Here is an 18,148-nt window from a genome sequence, read left to right as displayed (position 1 = left end):
ATCGCACTCCATACTTCCTCTTTGGGTTGCACATCATGATCAATTCGGGTTGACAGGGTAGTTGGCTTTGGAGACCCCTTGCATTGGGTTGGGTCCCACGAACCGGGGGTCTGTTCCGGGTTTGCCGTTTAGGAACTGGCTTTGCACGTCAAAATGGAAATCCTTCGCAACTCCCGCGAACAAGGTTTCTGTCTCAAAGGTTATCCGCTAGCGAGCTGTCAGAATAAGCCACCAAGATCCGATACCAAACTGGCACCTCGGGAATCTTCGAATCTTCGCTCACAGCTGCGAGAAGCTTTACATTCAGCTTTGAGGCTCTGAAACCGACTCTATTGAATCAGCGCGCCGATCCAAGCTTACTCGAAATTTCACTAAATCAAATGGTTTGCAAAAAGACGTGACAAAGTGTTGGTGCTCTGACGCTCGGAGAATTCTGATCTGCGGGTCCGCAATAGTTGACCGGGGTCGCAGAAGATCATCATTAAAGCCACGAACTAACACGGAATTGGATGGGGGCCAACGAGCAAACATCGCGTTAAAAAGCGGCAGTCACGGGAGCGGTGAAAGCCCACCGATAGATCATCATTTTGGGCATGCTCATTGTTCAAAACTCCATGTCAGTGCAGTTTCGAGATGTCGTATCATCATCTCAGCTGGGGGTTTTTCTGATGTCATCCACATCCATCGTGAGCGAGATTCTCGTTTTCTCAGGATGGCACCCGAGTGGGTGATGTCACATTCCAAAGGATTAATGGGCCCAGCACTCTGGAATAAGCTTCATACTGGAAGAGACACCTCCCACGCGGATGTAAGGATTATTTCCCTCTCCTTGTGTTGGACGGAATCTTCCATGGGCCATGCCTTATTTGTGGGGGCCGTTGGAGGCTCGCGATGTTTCTCGGTCCCACCGAGACCCCTGACAACCCACCTTCATCCCTTTACCTACCAGGGCTGTGAGATTTTAACTCGCCCGACGCGTGGACATTCTCGTGTTTCGAGGGCACGATGGCATCACCGGGGAGGCCTCAGCAGTGCGACACAATGTTGGAGAGCCCAAGAGCAATTCTTCCGCCTTTTGCTAGCACACCGCTCAGACATGCGGAGCAAGAAGCACTGGTTGCAGGCGGTGAACATCGATAACCTCTGATTCTAAGGGTATATTGATATTAATATTAATGATAATGAAGCAAGGTGTACGCCTTTATATGTCTACCCGGTTGCTGTATAATGACGCCCTTCCAGTCTTCTTCAAATCAAGATTCCCGTATTGACTACTCGCTCACTGCAATTTTGTTTCCGATCAAGATGTAGCTCAAAGAGAAACCTTGAAGAACTTAGCCACACAAGGCGTTCCAGCCTCATTCATGGCAAACATCATGTAGTATCCGGGAATGACAACTCCGTAGTCGCTGGGCATGTTGACAGAGAATGACTTGCCGTCACCGCCATCTTGACCGTCAAGGGGAATGCGGCGCTGGTCAGTGTTGACAGTGTGCGTGGTGGCACTGACGCGAATCATGCTGAAGGTGTACTTGCCCTCGTCCTGCATGTTGATGGTGAGAGCTGCGCCAGCCTTTACAGTCTCGTCAGACAGACTCTCGATGACGGGTCGTTTGGCAGGAGTCTTTCCATCAGCCTCAAAGAGGTACGGTGGCGACCAGAACTGTCCGTCAAACTTGTTGGCAGCGCAGCCAGCACCGCAGAGACCGCCACCGCCGGACCATATCGTGCCGTCGGCCATCAGGAGCGCGGTAGAGTGGTAGTTGCGGGGAACGGTGTGAGCGGCCGTGGGGGTGAACTTGCCCGTCGCGGGGTCGAAGAGCTCAGGGGTGAGCTGAGGAGTGGCATCCGAGAACAGGGCCATCTGCTTCATGCCGCCGACAACCCAGATCTTGCCATCAGGCATGACAACGGCGTTGGCGAAACCGCGGTTGTACTGACCATTCTGAAGCTTCTGCACTTGAACCTGTTGACCGGGCTCGCCGAGGGTGAGGATGTGAGCGTTGCTGGTGGACTGGTAGCCAGTGTAGCCCTTGCCGCCGCCATAGCTGGGAGAATGATCAGAATCGTTGTCTTAGACCGGTCATGAGACTTTGTGTATGACTTACGTGAAAATCTTTCCGGCGACGGCATCGTACATGACAGAGACGCCGCACATAGAGTCCTGGTCGGCACCACGCAGACCAGCAGGTGTGTTGGCGCCAGTGCCCTTGGTGTCGTACCAGTTCATCTGCTTGGCCGGGCCGGCCTGGAGGACAGATCCATTCTTCCATGACCACAACCAAGCGTGGCTGTCAGGGAACATGCCGAGCTGCATGACCAAAGGCTTGACTGGGCATCCGGCGAGCTTCGTCCACTTGTTGGTCGCGGTGTCGTAGATCTCTCCGTTGCGGGTGCCCGCTCCAGAGAAAGAACCTCCGATGACAAAGATCTTGCCCTCAGAACTAGTTGCGAGTTCGATAAGCATGTGCTTGGAACTTGGCGAAGGCAACTTATACTTACGTAGTGCAGCTAGACTGGTAGCCTCTGGAGATCTGCATGTTGGAGAGTGCCGTCCAGGAAGAGGACTCGCCATTCTTGAAATCAAGGACACTGGTCTTCGCGGCGCTAGAGCCTCCAGTAACGATGATACGTCCCTCGGCATCCAAGGAAGTGCCCGGGCAGAACATGTCGTGTTGAGTGTTCTGTGGTTAAGGGTCAGTCAAGTGTGCAAATAGAGGGAATTGTAGACGAGACATGATTTACCTGAATGACAGCGTCGCTCACATTGCCGGTCTGGACATTGTAGAGTGACGTGTAAGTCTTGCCATTGCCAGCGGTTGTCCATCGGTTGCTGTGTAGGTTTTGCATTAGCATGGTTCCTAATCACCTCGATGAGTTGATTAAGTTGGAGATAACATACGGCCATCCACTAGACCAGACAAGAAGGTTGCCCGACTCGGGAAGGAGGGCAACGGAGACGGGAACCACGGGGAACTTGATAAGAGGACTCCATTGCCCAAGACCTTGAGCTTCGCAGAGAGCGGCCAGCGCAAGAAGCGCAACTGGCAAGCTGCCGAAAGGAGAGTAAAGAGTGACCATCTTGAAAGAACTGACAAGAGAGATAATGAAAAGAACGAGTGTTGATGTAGAGAGTGGTGACTGGAGCGAGTGGAGATGAATGTTTGATGGTGGGCCTGAAGTCAGTAGATATACTTATATTCCAACGTCGCGAGTGAGGTGAAGATGGTAACATACTCTCACGATAGTCACTTGAGTATCTGTCATTGAGATCCAGACGCGCCTAGCCTCTATCGTCGAGTGCAAGCGCCCATGTTTCAGGCGACTGCGGTAGCGGCATGGCTTCTCTTGGCAATCTTGCAAGATCGTCCAAAGAAACAAACATGATCGGGACGTCAAGTGCAAACAATTCGAGAAGGTTTCCGCCGTCACGTCTTTGGCGCGGGGCGGGGCTAGATCCAGGTTGCGGGGAGTTGTCTGTCGCGGCAAACTTCGATGTTCCCCTGAGCTAGATCACAGGTGCTTTGACGACGGGCAATTTGGCGATGCTGTCTTTCAGTGAGCGAACGGTTGGTGGCGCTGCGCGCCTTTCCCGCCTAGTTAGAGTTAAGGTTAAGCTAATTGACCGATTGAGGCCAACGACGACCAGAATAGCTGGCGACTAGACTGCAAAAAGTTGCTGTGCCTGAACGATCGTCCTTTGTAGGTAAAGCTTCCAGAGCCACCGGCGCTAAGAAGGAAGCGCACAGCACGGCAAGCCCCGTCAAGATAGAGTAAGGTTGTAAGCTTCCCGTATTCAGGTAAGCCATCTTCGTCTTGTCAAATGAGAACTTCAAGTTGACGGACGGCTTACTTAGTCCCCTTTTACCAGCGCTTTGGCTCACCGTTCTAGAAAGGTCAACGTGGTTGGCGTGCCTGAGCACGCGCACGTCGACGCGCCTGAAGTTTGATGGAGTTGACTGGAGCCGGAAGAAAGTTCGGCGGAGGAACAATGGAAGACAGTTTAAGAGAGCTGTCTGGTACGTCTATTAGTCTGAGTTGTAATGCATTGCCTGTCATTCGTTCCAGTCCTGCCTTCTCCAGCCTTCGTCATCGATGCAACTTTGCAGAACTTTCACCTTAATTCCTAATACTCATCATAATGCGTTCATTTCGCAACTTCACATCACTCCTTCCGATCATTCTGTCGGTCATCGCAACCTCCCATGCTCACGTATGCCCGCCAGTATGAACAAAGGTTGCCGCAGATCTGAAAGCTACATTCGCTGGGTGCTCGCCCGAAGCTAGACAAGCTATCAGAGCTTCGTTCCACGATTGCTTCCCTGGCGCATGTGATGGCTCACTGATCCTGGCCAATGAGTACTTGGACAGGGAGGAGAACATCCAGATCCAACCTATCTGCGACACCCTTGGCCAGAAGGCAGTCGAGTACAGCGTTGGCACCGCTGACATGATTCAAGCGGCAGCATGTAAGAGTCAAGGATATATCAGGCATTGGTTTCACGAAATCACTAACAAGTACCACAGCACTTGCCGTTGCAGCCTGCGGTGGCCCCAAGACGTACCTCTGGGTTGGTCGCAAAGACTCCAGCGTGCCCAACCCTGAGGGCGTATTGCCTACACAGGACTCTGATGCCGCCGCCCAAATCAACGCCTTCAAGAAGAAGGGCTTTACGGCAACCGATCTTGTGGCTCTCCTTGGCGCGCACAGCGCAGGAACTAGTCTCCAGGAGCTGGCGTTCGACTCGACCCCCGACAAGCTGGACAGCACGACCTTCTACCCGGAGACTGTCAAAGAAACATCGCCCACCTCCCTTGGTAGTGACGTTGCCGTCAGCAACGCCACCGAGACGAAGAACATCTGGAAAGGCTTCGGCACGAGCCAGGCGCGTTGGAACACTGCTTTCAAGCTTGCGTGAGTGGTTTGCTAATGGCTTTGCTTCGAGAAGTCGACTAACCTTTTGTGTAGGATGGCGAAAATGAGCATCTTAGGAAACGATTTGGGCAAGCTTGCTGACTGCTCCAAATTGGTGTCATAATTGAGATCCTACCCATCGACTGTCAACTTCTTGGGACGCATGCGCGAACATGATGATGATATCTTAATGCACCTTAATAATACCCTAATAGACTTTGACCTATGTAATTAAAGAGTAGTGGCCGTTTGCTTCTTTCCATCATGTTGGTCATCGATTTGCTAGCCCCTCTATCTTCGACACCAGACGGACCTTGCCAGCAGTACCACTCGCTACACCCTGAATGAGCCCTACTTCAGAGGCTGACGCGGTATCCTTGCGGGTGTCACGACGCACAAGAACCATTTTGACGGAAAGGCACAGCCGTCAAACCGCTGTGTTCTCGACTAGGAGCTGGTAGCCGAGTAAGGGAAATAGTTGAGGCGAGTATGCTCACCGGGCTGGTGCTGCGGAGCTCAAGAGAATACCATCTGTGATTCGTTCATGTGAAAGTACGCAGTTGTAACGCGATAGTCACTTCGGTGGCCATGACTCGAGGATTGAAGTATGAATTCTAAACTGCAAATAATTGACAAGCTGGATCTTTTGAAGAGAAATGGCTGGCCAAGAATTTAGAAACAAGAATGATACAACATGGCAAGTCCCATCCCATGTTACAAGGCCCGCGAGACTACAACTTTTGCTTGAAGTACTACTACGACGCCACTGGGGCGTCGAACGCAGAACGCATACGCCAGGTTCCAAGTCCTAGATCGATGAGCTTTACTTTGCTCAACTACGAAGCGGCACAGGAGGCAAAGCATTCTTCGCCGAGAAAGGCGTCGTCCAATTGCCAAGCACGACCTTGAAATCATGGCTCCAGATGTCCCAGTGCTCAGAACGGTCAGGGTCGCCGAAAGGAATCAGGGCAGCGACGCGCATCCTATCGATTTACTGTCAATATAGGGCAGAGCTTAGACTTGGGAAGTAAAGAAGTACTCACGTGTAGTTACCAGGCCTGATCTTGTACCCGTTTGTGAATCGGCCAAGCCACCAGAACCGATACACCGAGTAGCCGTAGGCGTCACGAGATAGCTCGGTCAGCGGGCCTCTGACAATGTCGAGCTCGTTGTCAGTCTCGGGGTCGAAGACAGACACATAGTTTTCGTTGTTCTCCGCCAATGTTAGCACGACACGAACGTAAACATGTATGGGAGTGTCTTACCCAGGGAGCAGCCATCCCGATAAAACCATTCACGCCGGGCACAGGTGGATAAGTCCAGTTCTTCTCCGTCCATCCCCTCTCGAAGATATCCCACCGGACGAGTGGAGCACCCCAGCGCATGGTGATGAACAGCCGGGGGAAGTCTTGCTGTCCAATGCTCAGGTCAAACGAAAATCTAAGTAGCCGTTAGCGCATCGCAGCTGAAGGTTGGCCATGATCGCAAACTCACGTGGAATCATCTTCAATGCGGGTCATGTTCTGTGTCGACAGGATGTACGGGAAATTGTCGCTAAACATCTGTCTGAAGGTCTTTTGGACATCGGCTGCAACGCCCATGTATGGAACGGACAGCTGTTCGTCGTTGGAGCCGTTAATGAGAATCTTGCCGCTGTACACCGGCAATGCCGACGCATTGAGACCCTTAGGAGGGTTGAAGTGGAATCTGGATCACTGGGTCAGTCAATCAAGCATCTCCAAGGAGTGGAGGATTAGACCTACGTTGCTTCCTTAGTCTGGCCGGGCTCAACGGTGAACTCGCCCTCAGGAAAGGTGACGTTGATGGGCACTTCGATGGGAGCAAAGTCTATCCCCAAACCGGGACCTGAGGCGAAGTCAAGTCTGCCAGTCAACGCCTCAAAAGCTCCGGCGGCCTGATGAGAGAACTTGTAGGTAATCGGCTCGGTGCAGTTGTTAGTAATGTTGACTCGCTGGCACGACTCAAAGTGAGCCGTGTCATTGAGTGCGAACTTGGCCCAGGATAGCTCTGTCTGGTACTCCAAAACCTTGGTGGCATTCACCAAGCCAGTGCCAAGCTGGAAGATGGGGGCATATGTACCGTAATCCGTCACATTGGTGCCGTCCGACCAGCCAAGGGAGTCACCACTGGACATGATCCGAGCTGCGAGCTTCTTGGCGAAGTCCGGGCCGTGGACCCATCTCCCGCCATACTTGCCAATGTAGAGCGCTGCAATGCCCGCGACGTATGGCGTCGCCATCGAAGTTCCCGACTTGAGCCCGAATCGACCATGCGGCAAGGTCGAAAATATGTTGCTACCAGGCGCTGCGATATCAGGCTTGATGCTCAAGTCGTAGAGACCACCCAGAGAAGTGAAGTATGAGGCGACAACTGTGGGGTTCTTCATGTTGAGAAGGGGCAACTTGTCCTCTTCGAAGAACCTGGCGTGGACGGTGACGCCGTCGGCCAAGGCCTTGGTGAGAGCGATTCCTTCTTCTTGACCAATGATGCCGTCAGCACCTCGAGTGTCCCAATTGTCAGGCAGGGGAAATATCTTCTCATCGTTGAAGAAGAGCACATGCTCAGCGCCGGCAGCGAAGAGAACGTAGCGCTTCGTAGCTGCGCTGCAGCCTCCGCGAGGGACCACCACCAGAGCATGGGACAAGTCGACGTCCTCGGGGAACTTGTTACATCCTACGGTAACGTTCTTCGGATCCGTTGTCAAAGCGATGACCTGCAGTGTTCCGTTAAGCGGGAAGTTGTGCGTGAGAGTGCCAGAGAAGAAGGCCCATGTAGCTGTGCTCTTGTGCTCCCCATCGTTGAACGTAACTTCGAATGGCAAACCAGGAACGTTGTCTGGCTCAGTCGAAGCGATAGCGAGGACGTTCTTGCCAGACATACCATTGTCAGGGAAGAAGAGTCCACTCTCTCCATCGTTGCCAGCCGAGATGGTCACTATCACGCCTTGGTCAACCATACGAGAGGCAACCTCTGCCCACGCATTGTTGGCGAAGCCTCCACGGCCGCCAATTGACGAGGTGATGATGTCCGCCTGTGGGAAAGTTAGTAAGGTGCGCCGGAGTATGGGACCCTGACTTACTCCATCAGCGAGTGCTCGCAGGAACGCGTCGATAAGTGTTTCTTCATCCGTCTGGCCACTCTGTTCATCAAATATCAACGGGTGCATCGGTTTGCATGCGTCAGTGAACTTACATCGTTGTCGCCAAAGACCTTGTAGGATAGAATATTGGCTTCGGGGGCAACACCCTGCCAACTAAGCGGGGTCAGTCAAGGGTTGAAGCGGTGGACATCGCTACATCAGTCCATACCTGTCAAAATTTCCAGCAACAATGCCAGAAACATGGGTTCCATGGCCATTACTGCCTCCTTCCATGGGGTCATCATCCGGATTCTTGTCAAAGCCTTGGTCAGGCCAGTCTTTCACAGATGTCAGCGATGCCGGGTAAGTTGTGAATGGAGATGCTCTTACAAGAAGAACCAATCAGATCGTAACCGCCGATGACCTTGAATCCGGGACCAAAGCCTCCGCCAAGCTACGTGTCCCAAGTCAGTGCCTGAGGAGTAACTAATACGAAGTCAAAGGCCTCACCGCAGGATGGTTATAGTCAACACCAGCATCCACAACAGCGACCTTGACGCCCTTTCCCAGGATGCCAGCCTCATGGAGCTTGTTGACACCAGTCATGTTGTGGATGGAGTAGTTTGCGGCAGACACGGCACTGCTGAACTCCCTGCCGTTCTCAACAGTGGCCATCTCGATCCGTCTTGATTGCCACACATTGCCGACGTTCTGCAAGATGCGAAGAGTATCTTCATTCTCAATGGTAGTCTCAATACTGACGCCAGTAAAGATTTCGCTCTCAAAGGTCTTGTAGAGCTTCGTGCCTTCCCGAGTTGAGAGCTCCGAGGTCAATCTCTCCAAGTCCGAGTCCTGAGCGGTCACATGTTAGCATCTCGTGATGTCATCCGAGACATGGGTCTTCTATGAGGATCACTCACCTTTGACAACTCGAGAATGAATCGTTTCGTGCCTCCGACGAGGGGAACCTTCTTTTGAGATTCTCCCGTGACTCCGAAAACGGCAGAGCCAACGCCCGCGAGGGACAGAACCGCCAGAACAGTTGTCAGATGCATGTCCGCTGAAGTAAGCCCTCAATGACCTTGATCTGTGACTTGAACTGGCAAGAGGAAGAATAAAGTCCGGCTTTCGCGTCTAGATATGTGAAGAGGGATTCCCGACTTCTGGCCCAGGTGGGTGTACGGCCTCAGGTGCTCGTGTGCGATTCCGGGGTGGAGGGAACCTGCATTTTCGTTTCGTTCAAACAGACCCATGCAGAGAAACAAACAGCAATCTACAGGGTTACTACGAACAGACAGACTGGGGCCATTGGGTCGTTTATTACTTTTTAGAAGTGCCAATGGAGTCGCAAGGCAGCTTGAGACATACCCATCCGATATTGCCCCAGCTTTTGAGAGCATCCCGTTAGCTCTCACATTTCGAAAAGAGGCTGGAATGACATCTCCATCGTCGCAAGACTTCAAGCCGACTGGGAAACCACCTGAAGCTTCGTACCTGATCTCAACCCCGCTCGTCGTCCGAGCTATGCATTGAAAAGGGATGAGGTAGTCTCCCGAATCTGTACCCGATTCTCGTAGCATGCGTAGCACATCCGCAGGTTAACATGCCATCGACTCCGGCAACACTTGCCCGACAAACTAGGCAAAAAAGCAAATAACGATTCACAGAAACGGGTAAAGATGCGTTGATGTGATGAAGAAGGACCACGGCGGTAGGACGAGGCGATTGCTGGATGCAGGTCGACGACTAGGCCCGATGGTAGCACAGATCTCGCTCCGCATTTCGTTGTCAACAAGTCGAACGAGGGACGTCGACGTGTGTTGCACACATGCACTTGAGGCACGCCGTGCAACATGGCTCCCGTCGACGTGGGGTCTCTATCCGCGTCTCCGTCCGCGTCTCCGCAAAGAAGAGGCCGGAAACGGATGCAGGTTGGACCTCTTGTGAGCTGTTTGTAGAAAAGACGATACCCGAGACATAACGTGGTGCCTAAGACGCAACGGACCGTTTCCGTGCTGATCCCCTCAATTCAAATTAAATTCCCGACATCCTTGAAAGGCTAATGATCATGATTAGTTCAGTTTGTCACTTGGAACGGTAACGAGCAGGCTGTTTGGCCAGGATATACGGCTTCTTGGGAAACGAGGGTACTGATGAACGCAAAATCTTGTTTTTCTTCATTTCTTTCCCGACACTCTTCCCTTGAGCTTGCCCAAAAGCCGACCTAACTTGGCTTTGAGCACCGGGCTCGGGCCTTCATCGGCGCCGACAAGTCTCCGGACTAAGATATTATACATGCCGCCGAAAGCGAGGGCGATCGCTGTTGACGTGAAAATGATGACATTGTAGGGCATGCTGAAATCCGGTGTCGGGAGGTTCAGCAGCAGGGTCGTTGTCCGCGTGCTTTGTGTGCGCGGGCTGAGAGTGGTAATGACGGCAGCGGCAATGTCGAAGCCGCGGTTGGCGTCAGGAGGGTACTCGGTGTATCGGAGAATGGACTTCTCAAAGTCGTAGGTAAGGAAGACTGTGGAGGCGGGAGGAATGCGCATGCGCAGCTCGAGCTGTGTGCCCCTGGCGCGATCCACGGCTGGACGGTAGTAAATGTCCTCGATGATGGACGGCTGGGAGCCAGCTGAGCCCTCGATCCTAGCGTTAAGGGTATGCAGATAGACCCTCATGAACCAAGGCAGAGATTCCATGTAAATGAACTCCACCTCGGTGTCCTTGCTGGGGTTTGTCAGGATAGCCTGCATGCCACCGTGCTCCTGCCCATGGCCGGTGAAACTTCGCTCGGCGTAAATCAGAGGGGTGGCCGGCTCCACAAGCTCGTCCGCAGCATCGTGGCCTTCCTTATTCTCAAGAGGCAAAACGATCTCCAACTCCGATTCATGACCGAACTTAAAGCACCGCGATACTCCGTTGGGATTGAGGATCTCTGTAGCACCTCCCGACGTGAAAACTCCCCTCGAATGGGGGACTTCGATACACACCGGGGGCACGTCCTCGTCAGTCAAAGGGCAGACCCCCTTGACCGTCTTCCCGAACAACTGGGACAAAGTCCAGTCTTGGCCAAGGCTGTGACTGATAGGATAGCAAGTATCGTCTGAGTGGTAAGGCTTCGATGTGTCGCACTTGAGCTCGTGACCGGGAGGAGGGCGGGGAATCGGATTGTCTCTGGGTCGCTTGGAGCGGTCGATATCCAGGACCATGTCGATTGTTTGCTCGATCTGTAGAACGCACTCCTGCCCCTCGGGGCACACAGGCTTGATGTCGATGGCCATGCTCTGGAAGGAGGAGTCGAACAACTTGTGGCCGTCGAGTAAGCTCGAGATGCCCGCCTTGCCCTTGCACGGAAGCAGCTTCAGGAAAGGCGTCAGGTTCTCCGTGCAGACGACCTCCTTCGGGAGGACGCCGTGCAGAAGCTGCATGTTCGGTATGGAGGCTTCGGGGTGATCACCCTCGGGCTGGAATGACATGACCGGTCGCGTGGTTCGTGTTCCGTCGACGAAGTTCAGAGATGCGCAGAAGAGACCCGAGAGGGCATTGGTGAGGGTCAACCACTTCTGATCGGCTCTGAGCAAGGTTAGTTTCAATCGGACGAGAAAGCCACCAAGCAACATACTCCTCATCCGTCTCTGCCTCCAGCCAAGCCCACAGCTCCACGCCTGTTCCGCCCTCTCGCTGACCATCCCAAGGCCGGCCTCCCCAGCTTTCAGCGTCCCATCGTCCCAAGCTAAACCTCAAGTGCAGTTCGCGAGTGCCAGCATATTGCAGAATCTGTCCGAGCGAACGGGGAAAGTAGCGGAAGTTTTGCGACTCGAAGTCAGCCAGCGACGTGTTGGACCGGAAGTTGAAGCTCGCCAGCAGGGCAGAAAGGGGCAGTGGCCGGAGGTTCAGCTGCTCATGGTAATCCGCAGCCGTGCCGAAAGCAGCGAAGCACAAGAAGAGAAGGGCCGCCAGTAACTGGCGCATTTTGAAAGAGTTTCGCGCAAGAGAGTGACGTCTGCTGGCTTTCGCTCTCCCCTGCTCGGCCAGCGCATGGATGGCCCAGGAGGTCCCTTAGAGTCGCGAAGGGTGCTGGTGGTGTAGGTGGCTACCTGGAGGGATGCGGGTAGGCGGTGGGTATTGGCAGAATTATTTACGTAACCTTAGCTTCCATTTACGCTTGAATTTCCATGCACCTAGCTCTCCACATTCCGCCCCAAACTCCCATTCGGCGCGTCACGCTCTTAAGCATTTCTTCCCCATAATCTCGCGACAATCGCTCTTATTCTTAGACCCAGCTACCCTGACAAAAGCTCGACGACGCCAATTGACACAACATCATGGCCGCGGAACAAAGAAAGCTGCTCGAGCAGCTCATGGGCGGCTCGGCCACCACGCGATCGGCCTCGCTGTCCATGACCGACCCCAAAGTCTGCAGATCTTTCCTCGTCGGCACATGTCCTCACGATCTCTTCACAAATACCAAGCAGGATTTGGGTCCCTGCCCAAAGCAGCACTCGGAGGCGCTGAAGGCTGAGTACGAGGGCCTGCCTGACAAGGACAAGCAAAAATATGGTTTCGAGTACGACTACATGCGCGATCTGCAAAAGTATATCGACGACTGCAATAGGAGAATAGACGCCGCCCAGCGCAGGCTCGAGAAGACACCGGACGAAATTAGACAGACCAATGCTTTGGTATGTTCCCATCTGGGATTTTCTTTTTGCGCGGAGGCGCATGCTAATTATGTCTGCAGTTGAGAAGCATTGCCGACCTGTCATCCACGATCCAAAACGGCACCCTTGAAGTCGAAATCCTCGGCGAGATGGGTGAAGTTTCCCGTTCAATCGACGAATTCTATCGCGTGCGACAGGCACAACAGACGAAGCTGGACCGCGAGAAGGAGTTGAAGGCATTGTCCGACACCTCAGGTCCGTCTGGCCACCAGAAGCTACAGGTATGCGACGTGTGTGGCGCCTACCTGAGTAGGCTCGACAACGACCGCCGCTTGGCCGACCACTTTTACGGAAAAATGCATCTTGGCTACGCTCAGATGCGCAAGACATACGAGGCCTTCCCCAAGGAAATGCGCCACCGAAGGGCGCCCGTAGAAGATGACGGCATGGGCCATGGTGGCCCGAGGGGTCCTCGAAGCGGTGGCGGCTACCGTGGGCGCGGTGGCAGGGGATACCGCGGAGGGTGGTAGGACCCAGATCACTCGGTACCATCCTTGGATGCCTCATTACCATACTCAGATTCCTCGCAACCACCGTCAGATCCTTCAGTACCATCCTCACCTATCACGAAGACCCAACACAGAGGACAAACAGACGACGAAACAGATGGCAACGCGGAGGACAATGCAGAGAATGAAAGCCAGGCGGGGGACTCTATATCATGGCGAGAGGGACTGAGAGGAACAGTTACCATCTCCGCAAAGCTGATCTCCTCTTGCAACGGCCAACCCCAATCACCTGACGACCGATGGCACTACCCGTTGGCTTACCGGCAAGGCTCCAAGTCAAAAATGGACATCGGCGGGCCTTTCCTACGGGTATCGTCAACCGATGACTAGGAAGCTCAACCAAAAAGGACCGCAACACGGTTTTCGACATTGCTTTTATCAGAATGCACAGTAACGTGGGTGACGAACCACTGGAGTTCATTGTTGTCCATACTAAGTCTTTTAGGCCTCGACCACGGCATTGGAGCACGGCGCAAGTCAGAACAGCTTTTTAAAAAAACACACGAGGTCTACCACCCAGGCACATTTGAGACTTCGGGGCCGGCGGCATTCATGGGCAATTATGTATTTACGCTAATAACGGGCTTCTACATTTTCAAATGCCCATAGTCGCCCACCTGCAACGGGGGCAAATGCTACAAAGCGCCCTCATAATTTTACCCACCCGCTGCTACTCCTGCTGCGTGACAATGTTTAGTATGCCGTCATTGTTTTCATGATCCGCTCAGTGCGTATTCCAAGGCACAAAACTTGATGTGCTCATACATGTCGCCTCTGGAGATGATCCAAGACGAATCCTCAGTGGGTATCTCAAGCGTCTCGGGCTTCGTGAGCTGTATCGTCCTTCCTCTTGATATTGAACCCGTACGCTTCGGCAAGGGTGTGGAATTCCTCGGCGCTAAGAGGGTTCGTCTCAGATTTGTCGGCTTCGGTGCGTCGGAATGCCTCCTAGGCTTGAGCGTCGCTCTTCATCTTCGCATCCAAAGCCTCCATCTCATCGTCCCATCGGCCGAGAGGTGACAACACAGGTGGCGAGGTCTCTCCAGTCTTGCCCTTTCCAGGAAGAGCGGGGAACTCCTCCGTGTTGATAGCGGGCGCCTTCGCCTCCGGCGCAGAAGGCTTCGCGTCACGGGTCCCGTTTGACACAGGTTCCCTGTGGTCTCTGGGGGCGAAGTCATCGCCATAGCCACCGCGTCCACCTCGTCCACCACGTCCACGACCCCTGCCGCCGCCACGGCCACGACCACCCCTGCGGTCGTCGCGGTCGCCGTACCTGTCCTGCCTCTCACCCTCATCGCCATCATTAGCAAACCTGCTGCCAGAGAGACCCGCAGACCTAGCCCCCCTGATCCCCCCGTTCGCCCCGCGGAAGCCCCTCCTCTCCTCCTCCGCATTAAGCGCCTCCTTGCCCTCGTCCCAGCCGCCCTCCTTCATGCTCATCGCCTTGAGCTTCCGCTCGCGGTTCTTGGCCCTCTCGTCGTCCATGCGCTTGCGCTCCTCCTCGCCGCGCTTGCGCTTCTCCTCCTCGATCTTCTTGCGCTTGCGCGCCTCCTCCATGCCGCGCGCGTAGGCCTCCGCGTGGTTGCGCTCGTCCTGCTCCGCCTGCTCGAACTTGCGCGTCTTCTCCGCGTTGAGGATGCGCATCTGCTCCATCTTGGCCGCCAGCTCCGTCTCCGTGAGCTTCGTGCGCGGGTTCGCGCCCGACTGCAGGCGCGCCTCGGCGTTGAGGGCGGTGTTGCCGCCCGGGCCGGCGGGCGCGTGTTGCGGCTTGTCGCGGGGCGGCGCGGGCGAGGCGGATTTGTTCGCGGGCGCGGTGGGAGGAGCTGGTTGCTGTTGTTGTTGCTGGGTCTGGGCAGCTGGGCCAGTCGGTGCCTGGGGAGGAGGCGCGGCGGCGGCCGGGGTGGTGGTTGTCGTGGTGGTGGGTGCTGCTGCGGCGGGAGCTGGGGCAGGAGCGGGCGCGGGGGCCTGTTGGCGGGGGGGACGCGGGGCAGGTGCGGGCTTGTTTGTGTTGAATCGCGAGTTTGCCAGGCCGCGGGGCGCGGTTGGCGCTTTGGCGGGAGGCGGAGGAGGCTTCTCAGCTGCGGCGGGTTTCGGGGGAGCAGGTTCGGGTTTGGGTGGCTCGACGGGCGGTGTCGCGACGGCGGCGGGAGGAGGAGGAGCAGCGGCGACTGTCTCTACAGGTTGCGAGTCTGCCACGGGCTCGAAGTCGTCGAAGAAGAGGTCATCGTCGGTGCGGCCGCCAAACTGATCGTCCATGGTGAAAGAATTGGTATGGGTATCGATGCTTTTGTCTTGTTTCGAACGAAAGAAAGTAGGGGGAAGAAAATTAAGAATTGGAGCAAACACAAGATTGGCGATGTTGACTCGAAGCTCTTGGGTTGGATTGGAGGATTGCGAACCATGTCGGATTGGGTAAGTGGGGGGTCCCATGTGCGGCACGGATAGGTTGGCAGTGGCAGCCGGGATCATGTCGGGCCGGCGCTGTTTTGGAGGACCGTGTCCCGGCACAGTATCTCACACCTCGATGTTCAGACTCATTTGTCAAGGTAGGTAGGTATCTTGGGTCTGCTGGAGCAAGCTCACCGGTGCTGCATTTGCTAGGAGCTTCTTGCTTGTTTCGTCTTAGTTCTCTAGCCTCCGAACCAACTCATCACGCAGGTCCTCATAGCTCTCCAATAACGGAACACCGAACCTAGCACACACCACCTGGACATTGCCCCTCTTCTTATAGCCCTCAGGACAAGCGACGATGGCCTTCCCAGACCGCGCGCACAACCCCAACTCGAGTAAGCTGATGTGGGCTTCAGTCCCAGGCTCAAAGTAGACAATGACGATGCTTGCGCGCTCCTGCATCTCCAGTTCCCACTCGACCTGCTCCTTGAACCTCGTGTCCGATATGTCTTCCCTCCATGTGCTGTCCCAGTCGGGCCGGAAGGGATTGAAAATGGTGATAGGGAGGTGGGCGATAGATTCAATCAGATCTTTGCGCCAATCCCTTTTGCTGGTCGTTCCGGCGAGGAATACAGATTTATCCGCGGGTTCTGGTGCGGAGGGCTTGCTTAAAGGCAAGATGACCCTGCTCTGGCTTGACGAGACGTCTTGCATGATGTCTCTCTGGCCCGTTGCCATTGTAGGTGGAAAGTCTTGAGCGATATGTGAAACGATATAAACAACCTTGCAGACGAAGTCCTGATGCTGTAGATGTCAGTTGAATCCTGAAAGCATCTCAAATCCGGAAGGAAGCCCGTTTGACGCCAGTCAGCCTTAATTTAGCTGGCAGTCATCAGCGAGCTCTTCCATTGGCCATGGTTTCCTGTGGGTGCGGGAGCCATCGTAAGTGGCCGAAGGTAACGCACTCGTGCAACCAACAGATGATCCACCATGGCTTGATTTTTAGAGACCGGCATCTATCGCTTGCTGCATCTCGAAGTCAGCTGAGCCAATATTGCCAGCAATATCTGGCAACATCTTGCCGGCAACACCAACACTAACAGGGAGCAATCCTATCGGCAAGAAAACGGAAGGCCGCTTCAGCTACGGCAACCCCCTGCGCGGCTCGGATCCCCTAGTTGAACAGCCTGTCCAGTATTCTGTTTGCATCCCCGGGAGCACGCGTGTTTTCCTCCAATAGGGCAGACGCCGGGGGGATCGCTCGGAAGATCACCATACGCACCCTGGATTGGGGCGCACCGCAGCCTGACCGACCACTGTTTATCTTGCGGTGAGCCGGCCCAGACACGCGGGTCTCTGAGGCCCTTGGCCCTCCAGCCGGTATTCCTTCTTCTCTTGTCGGCGAGCGTCCCGGATCTGTCTCAGCCGGCGTGTGTCACTTGGCCCAGAGCCAGAGGCTAGGATTTCCACTGGCTAAACTGGGCCATGGAGGAGGAACAGAGGAGGGACAGCTTCAGGTCGGCCCCTTGGCGCCCAACGATCCAATGCGGGCGTCCAGATATTTAATACGGGCTGTGAAATCACGCAACCGATCTCGGCCCTCCGGATGTCCCTTAAGTGCTCCCCGGCCGTCGTCTTCCTAATCTCGTTTCTAGACAGAATCATACCTGAAAGCTGGCCTTTTGTTTCTATTCGAGTCTTATCGTTTGATTGACCTGACTCCCCGAGCGTATGATACCATCCCCTCCAATGTTGCGTCATGAAGCGGTGAGAGAGACAAAGCGTCCAGAGCTGCCGTACAAATAGAGAGCTCCCCACCGAGTTGGACGACAATAGCCAGAGGAGCCACACATCGATCTAGTTGGCCCATTATCGATTAAGCAGAGAACAGAAAGGAGCCGTCACACAGGCAAGCAGATGGCTGTGGTTTTTGAGTCAGGAGGGGGACACACTCCAGGGGACGACTGCGAGGGGTGCCGCAAGATCCAGGACGAGCTGGTTGAGCTGTCTCCCGAGTCAGAAGAGTCTTCGGAATATGAAGATGGTGAGTTCTGTTCGCGTATGCTCCAATCTCCATGACTACCACCGACGAAGCCCCGTTTGCGACAGAAGACGAGTGTCTTGAGGAGAGAGAAGTAGACTGTCACGAGACGCCTTTCGCATCTCGGCGACCAGTGTCACGCTGGTTCCTGGGAATCCCCTGAAAATACAGCAGTGGACCCCGCAGCAGCGGGAGCTAGAGCCCGAGAACTGCAGCACCGATCCACCCAACCCAGAAGTCTGGAGTCTTTCGCTCCGGGGGATCCACGCTAGGGGTGCACCTGGAAAGGCGAGACCTCGAGAGCGCAGCGCGTCCCAGGTCCCCCCTCTAGCGCATTTCGTCATTCGCCATTTTCGTTGCGATACCGCAGCGGTGGCATTTTAGGGGACCCTCCCAAAAGATATGCGTCACACCATCAGCCGACGCCAGCCCAATTTCATCTACTTGTCTCAATTTCCTCAACGGGCTGCC

The 18,148-nt window shown here is 54.7% G+C and overlaps 7 protein-coding genes across 7 annotated transcripts; 2 read left to right on the top strand and 5 right to left on the bottom strand.

The window, feature by feature from the left end:
• Positions 1–1,312: 1,312 nt before the first annotated feature.
• On the bottom strand, positions 1,313–3,081 carry GAOA-1 (Galactose oxidase; the record flags this gene model as incomplete). The annotated part of the gene is made up of 5 exons (XM_036645535.1): positions 1,313–2,048; positions 2,109–2,444; positions 2,503–2,684; positions 2,746–2,833; positions 2,903–3,081. The coding sequence occupies 5 exons, from the start codon at positions 3,079–3,081 to the stop codon at positions 1,313–1,315; spliced, it is 1,521 nt and encodes a 506-aa protein (XP_036489228.1).
• Positions 3,082–4,141: 1,060 nt separating this feature from the next.
• APX6 (putative L-ascorbate peroxidase 6) lies at positions 4,142–5,039 on the top strand (the record flags this gene model as incomplete). The annotated part of the gene is made up of 4 exons (XM_036645534.1): positions 4,142–4,213; positions 4,361–4,469; positions 4,528–4,915; positions 4,970–5,039. 4 exons carry the CDS (start codon positions 4,142–4,144, stop codon positions 5,037–5,039), a joined length of 639 nt encoding a protein of 212 aa, XP_036489227.1.
• Positions 5,040–5,747: 708 nt separating this feature from the next.
• vpr-5 (Minor extracellular protease vpr) lies at positions 5,748–9,070 on the bottom strand (the record flags this gene model as incomplete). The annotated part of the gene is made up of 11 exons (XM_036645533.1): positions 5,748–5,898; positions 5,959–6,128; positions 6,181–6,355; positions 6,410–6,622; positions 6,679–7,967; positions 8,016–8,075; positions 8,129–8,189; positions 8,245–8,353; positions 8,406–8,469; positions 8,526–8,867; positions 8,936–9,070. The coding sequence occupies 11 exons, from the start codon at positions 9,068–9,070 to the stop codon at positions 5,748–5,750; spliced, it is 2,769 nt and encodes a 922-aa protein (XP_036489226.1).
• A 1,122-nt stretch (positions 9,071–10,192) lies between these two features.
• On the bottom strand, positions 10,193–11,987 carry GPI16 (GPI transamidase component GPI16; the record flags this gene model as incomplete). The annotated part of the gene is made up of 2 exons (XM_036645532.1): positions 10,193–11,588; positions 11,638–11,987. The coding sequence occupies 2 exons, from the start codon at positions 11,985–11,987 to the stop codon at positions 10,193–10,195; spliced, it is 1,746 nt and encodes a 581-aa protein (XP_036489588.1).
• Positions 11,988–12,340: 353 nt separating this feature from the next.
• On the top strand, positions 12,341–13,206 carry usp106 (U1 snRNP-associated protein usp106; the record flags this gene model as incomplete). Its single annotated transcript, XM_036645531.1, has 2 exons — positions 12,341–12,697; positions 12,757–13,206. The coding sequence occupies 2 exons, from the start codon at positions 12,341–12,343 to the stop codon at positions 13,204–13,206; spliced, it is 807 nt and encodes a 268-aa protein (XP_036489059.1).
• Positions 13,207–14,193: 987 nt separating this feature from the next.
• On the bottom strand, positions 14,194–15,501 carry Pkd1l3 (Polycystic kidney disease protein 1-like 3; the record flags this gene model as incomplete). Its single annotated transcript, XM_036645530.1, has 1 exon — positions 14,194–15,501. One exon carries the CDS (start codon positions 15,499–15,501, stop codon positions 14,194–14,196), a length of 1,308 nt encoding a protein of 435 aa, XP_036489057.1.
• A 366-nt stretch (positions 15,502–15,867) lies between these two features.
• On the bottom strand, positions 15,868–16,350 carry CGCS363_v013680 (uncharacterized protein; the record flags this gene model as incomplete). The annotated part of the gene is made up of 1 exon (XM_036645529.1): positions 15,868–16,350. One exon carries the CDS (start codon positions 16,348–16,350, stop codon positions 15,868–15,870), a length of 483 nt encoding a protein of 160 aa, XP_036489056.1.
• Between the last annotated feature and the right edge of the window lie 1,798 nt (positions 16,351–18,148).

Source organism: Colletotrichum siamense (genome assembly GCF_013390195.1).
Source record: "Colletotrichum siamense strain Cg363 chromosome Unknown KSG_Cg363_contig09, whole genome shotgun sequence".
Lineage (NCBI taxonomy): Eukaryota > Fungi > Ascomycota > Sordariomycetes > Glomerellales > Glomerellaceae > Colletotrichum > Colletotrichum siamense.
The sequence above is the reverse complement of the archived record's forward strand: the minus strand, read 5'-3'. Positions and strand labels throughout refer to the sequence as shown.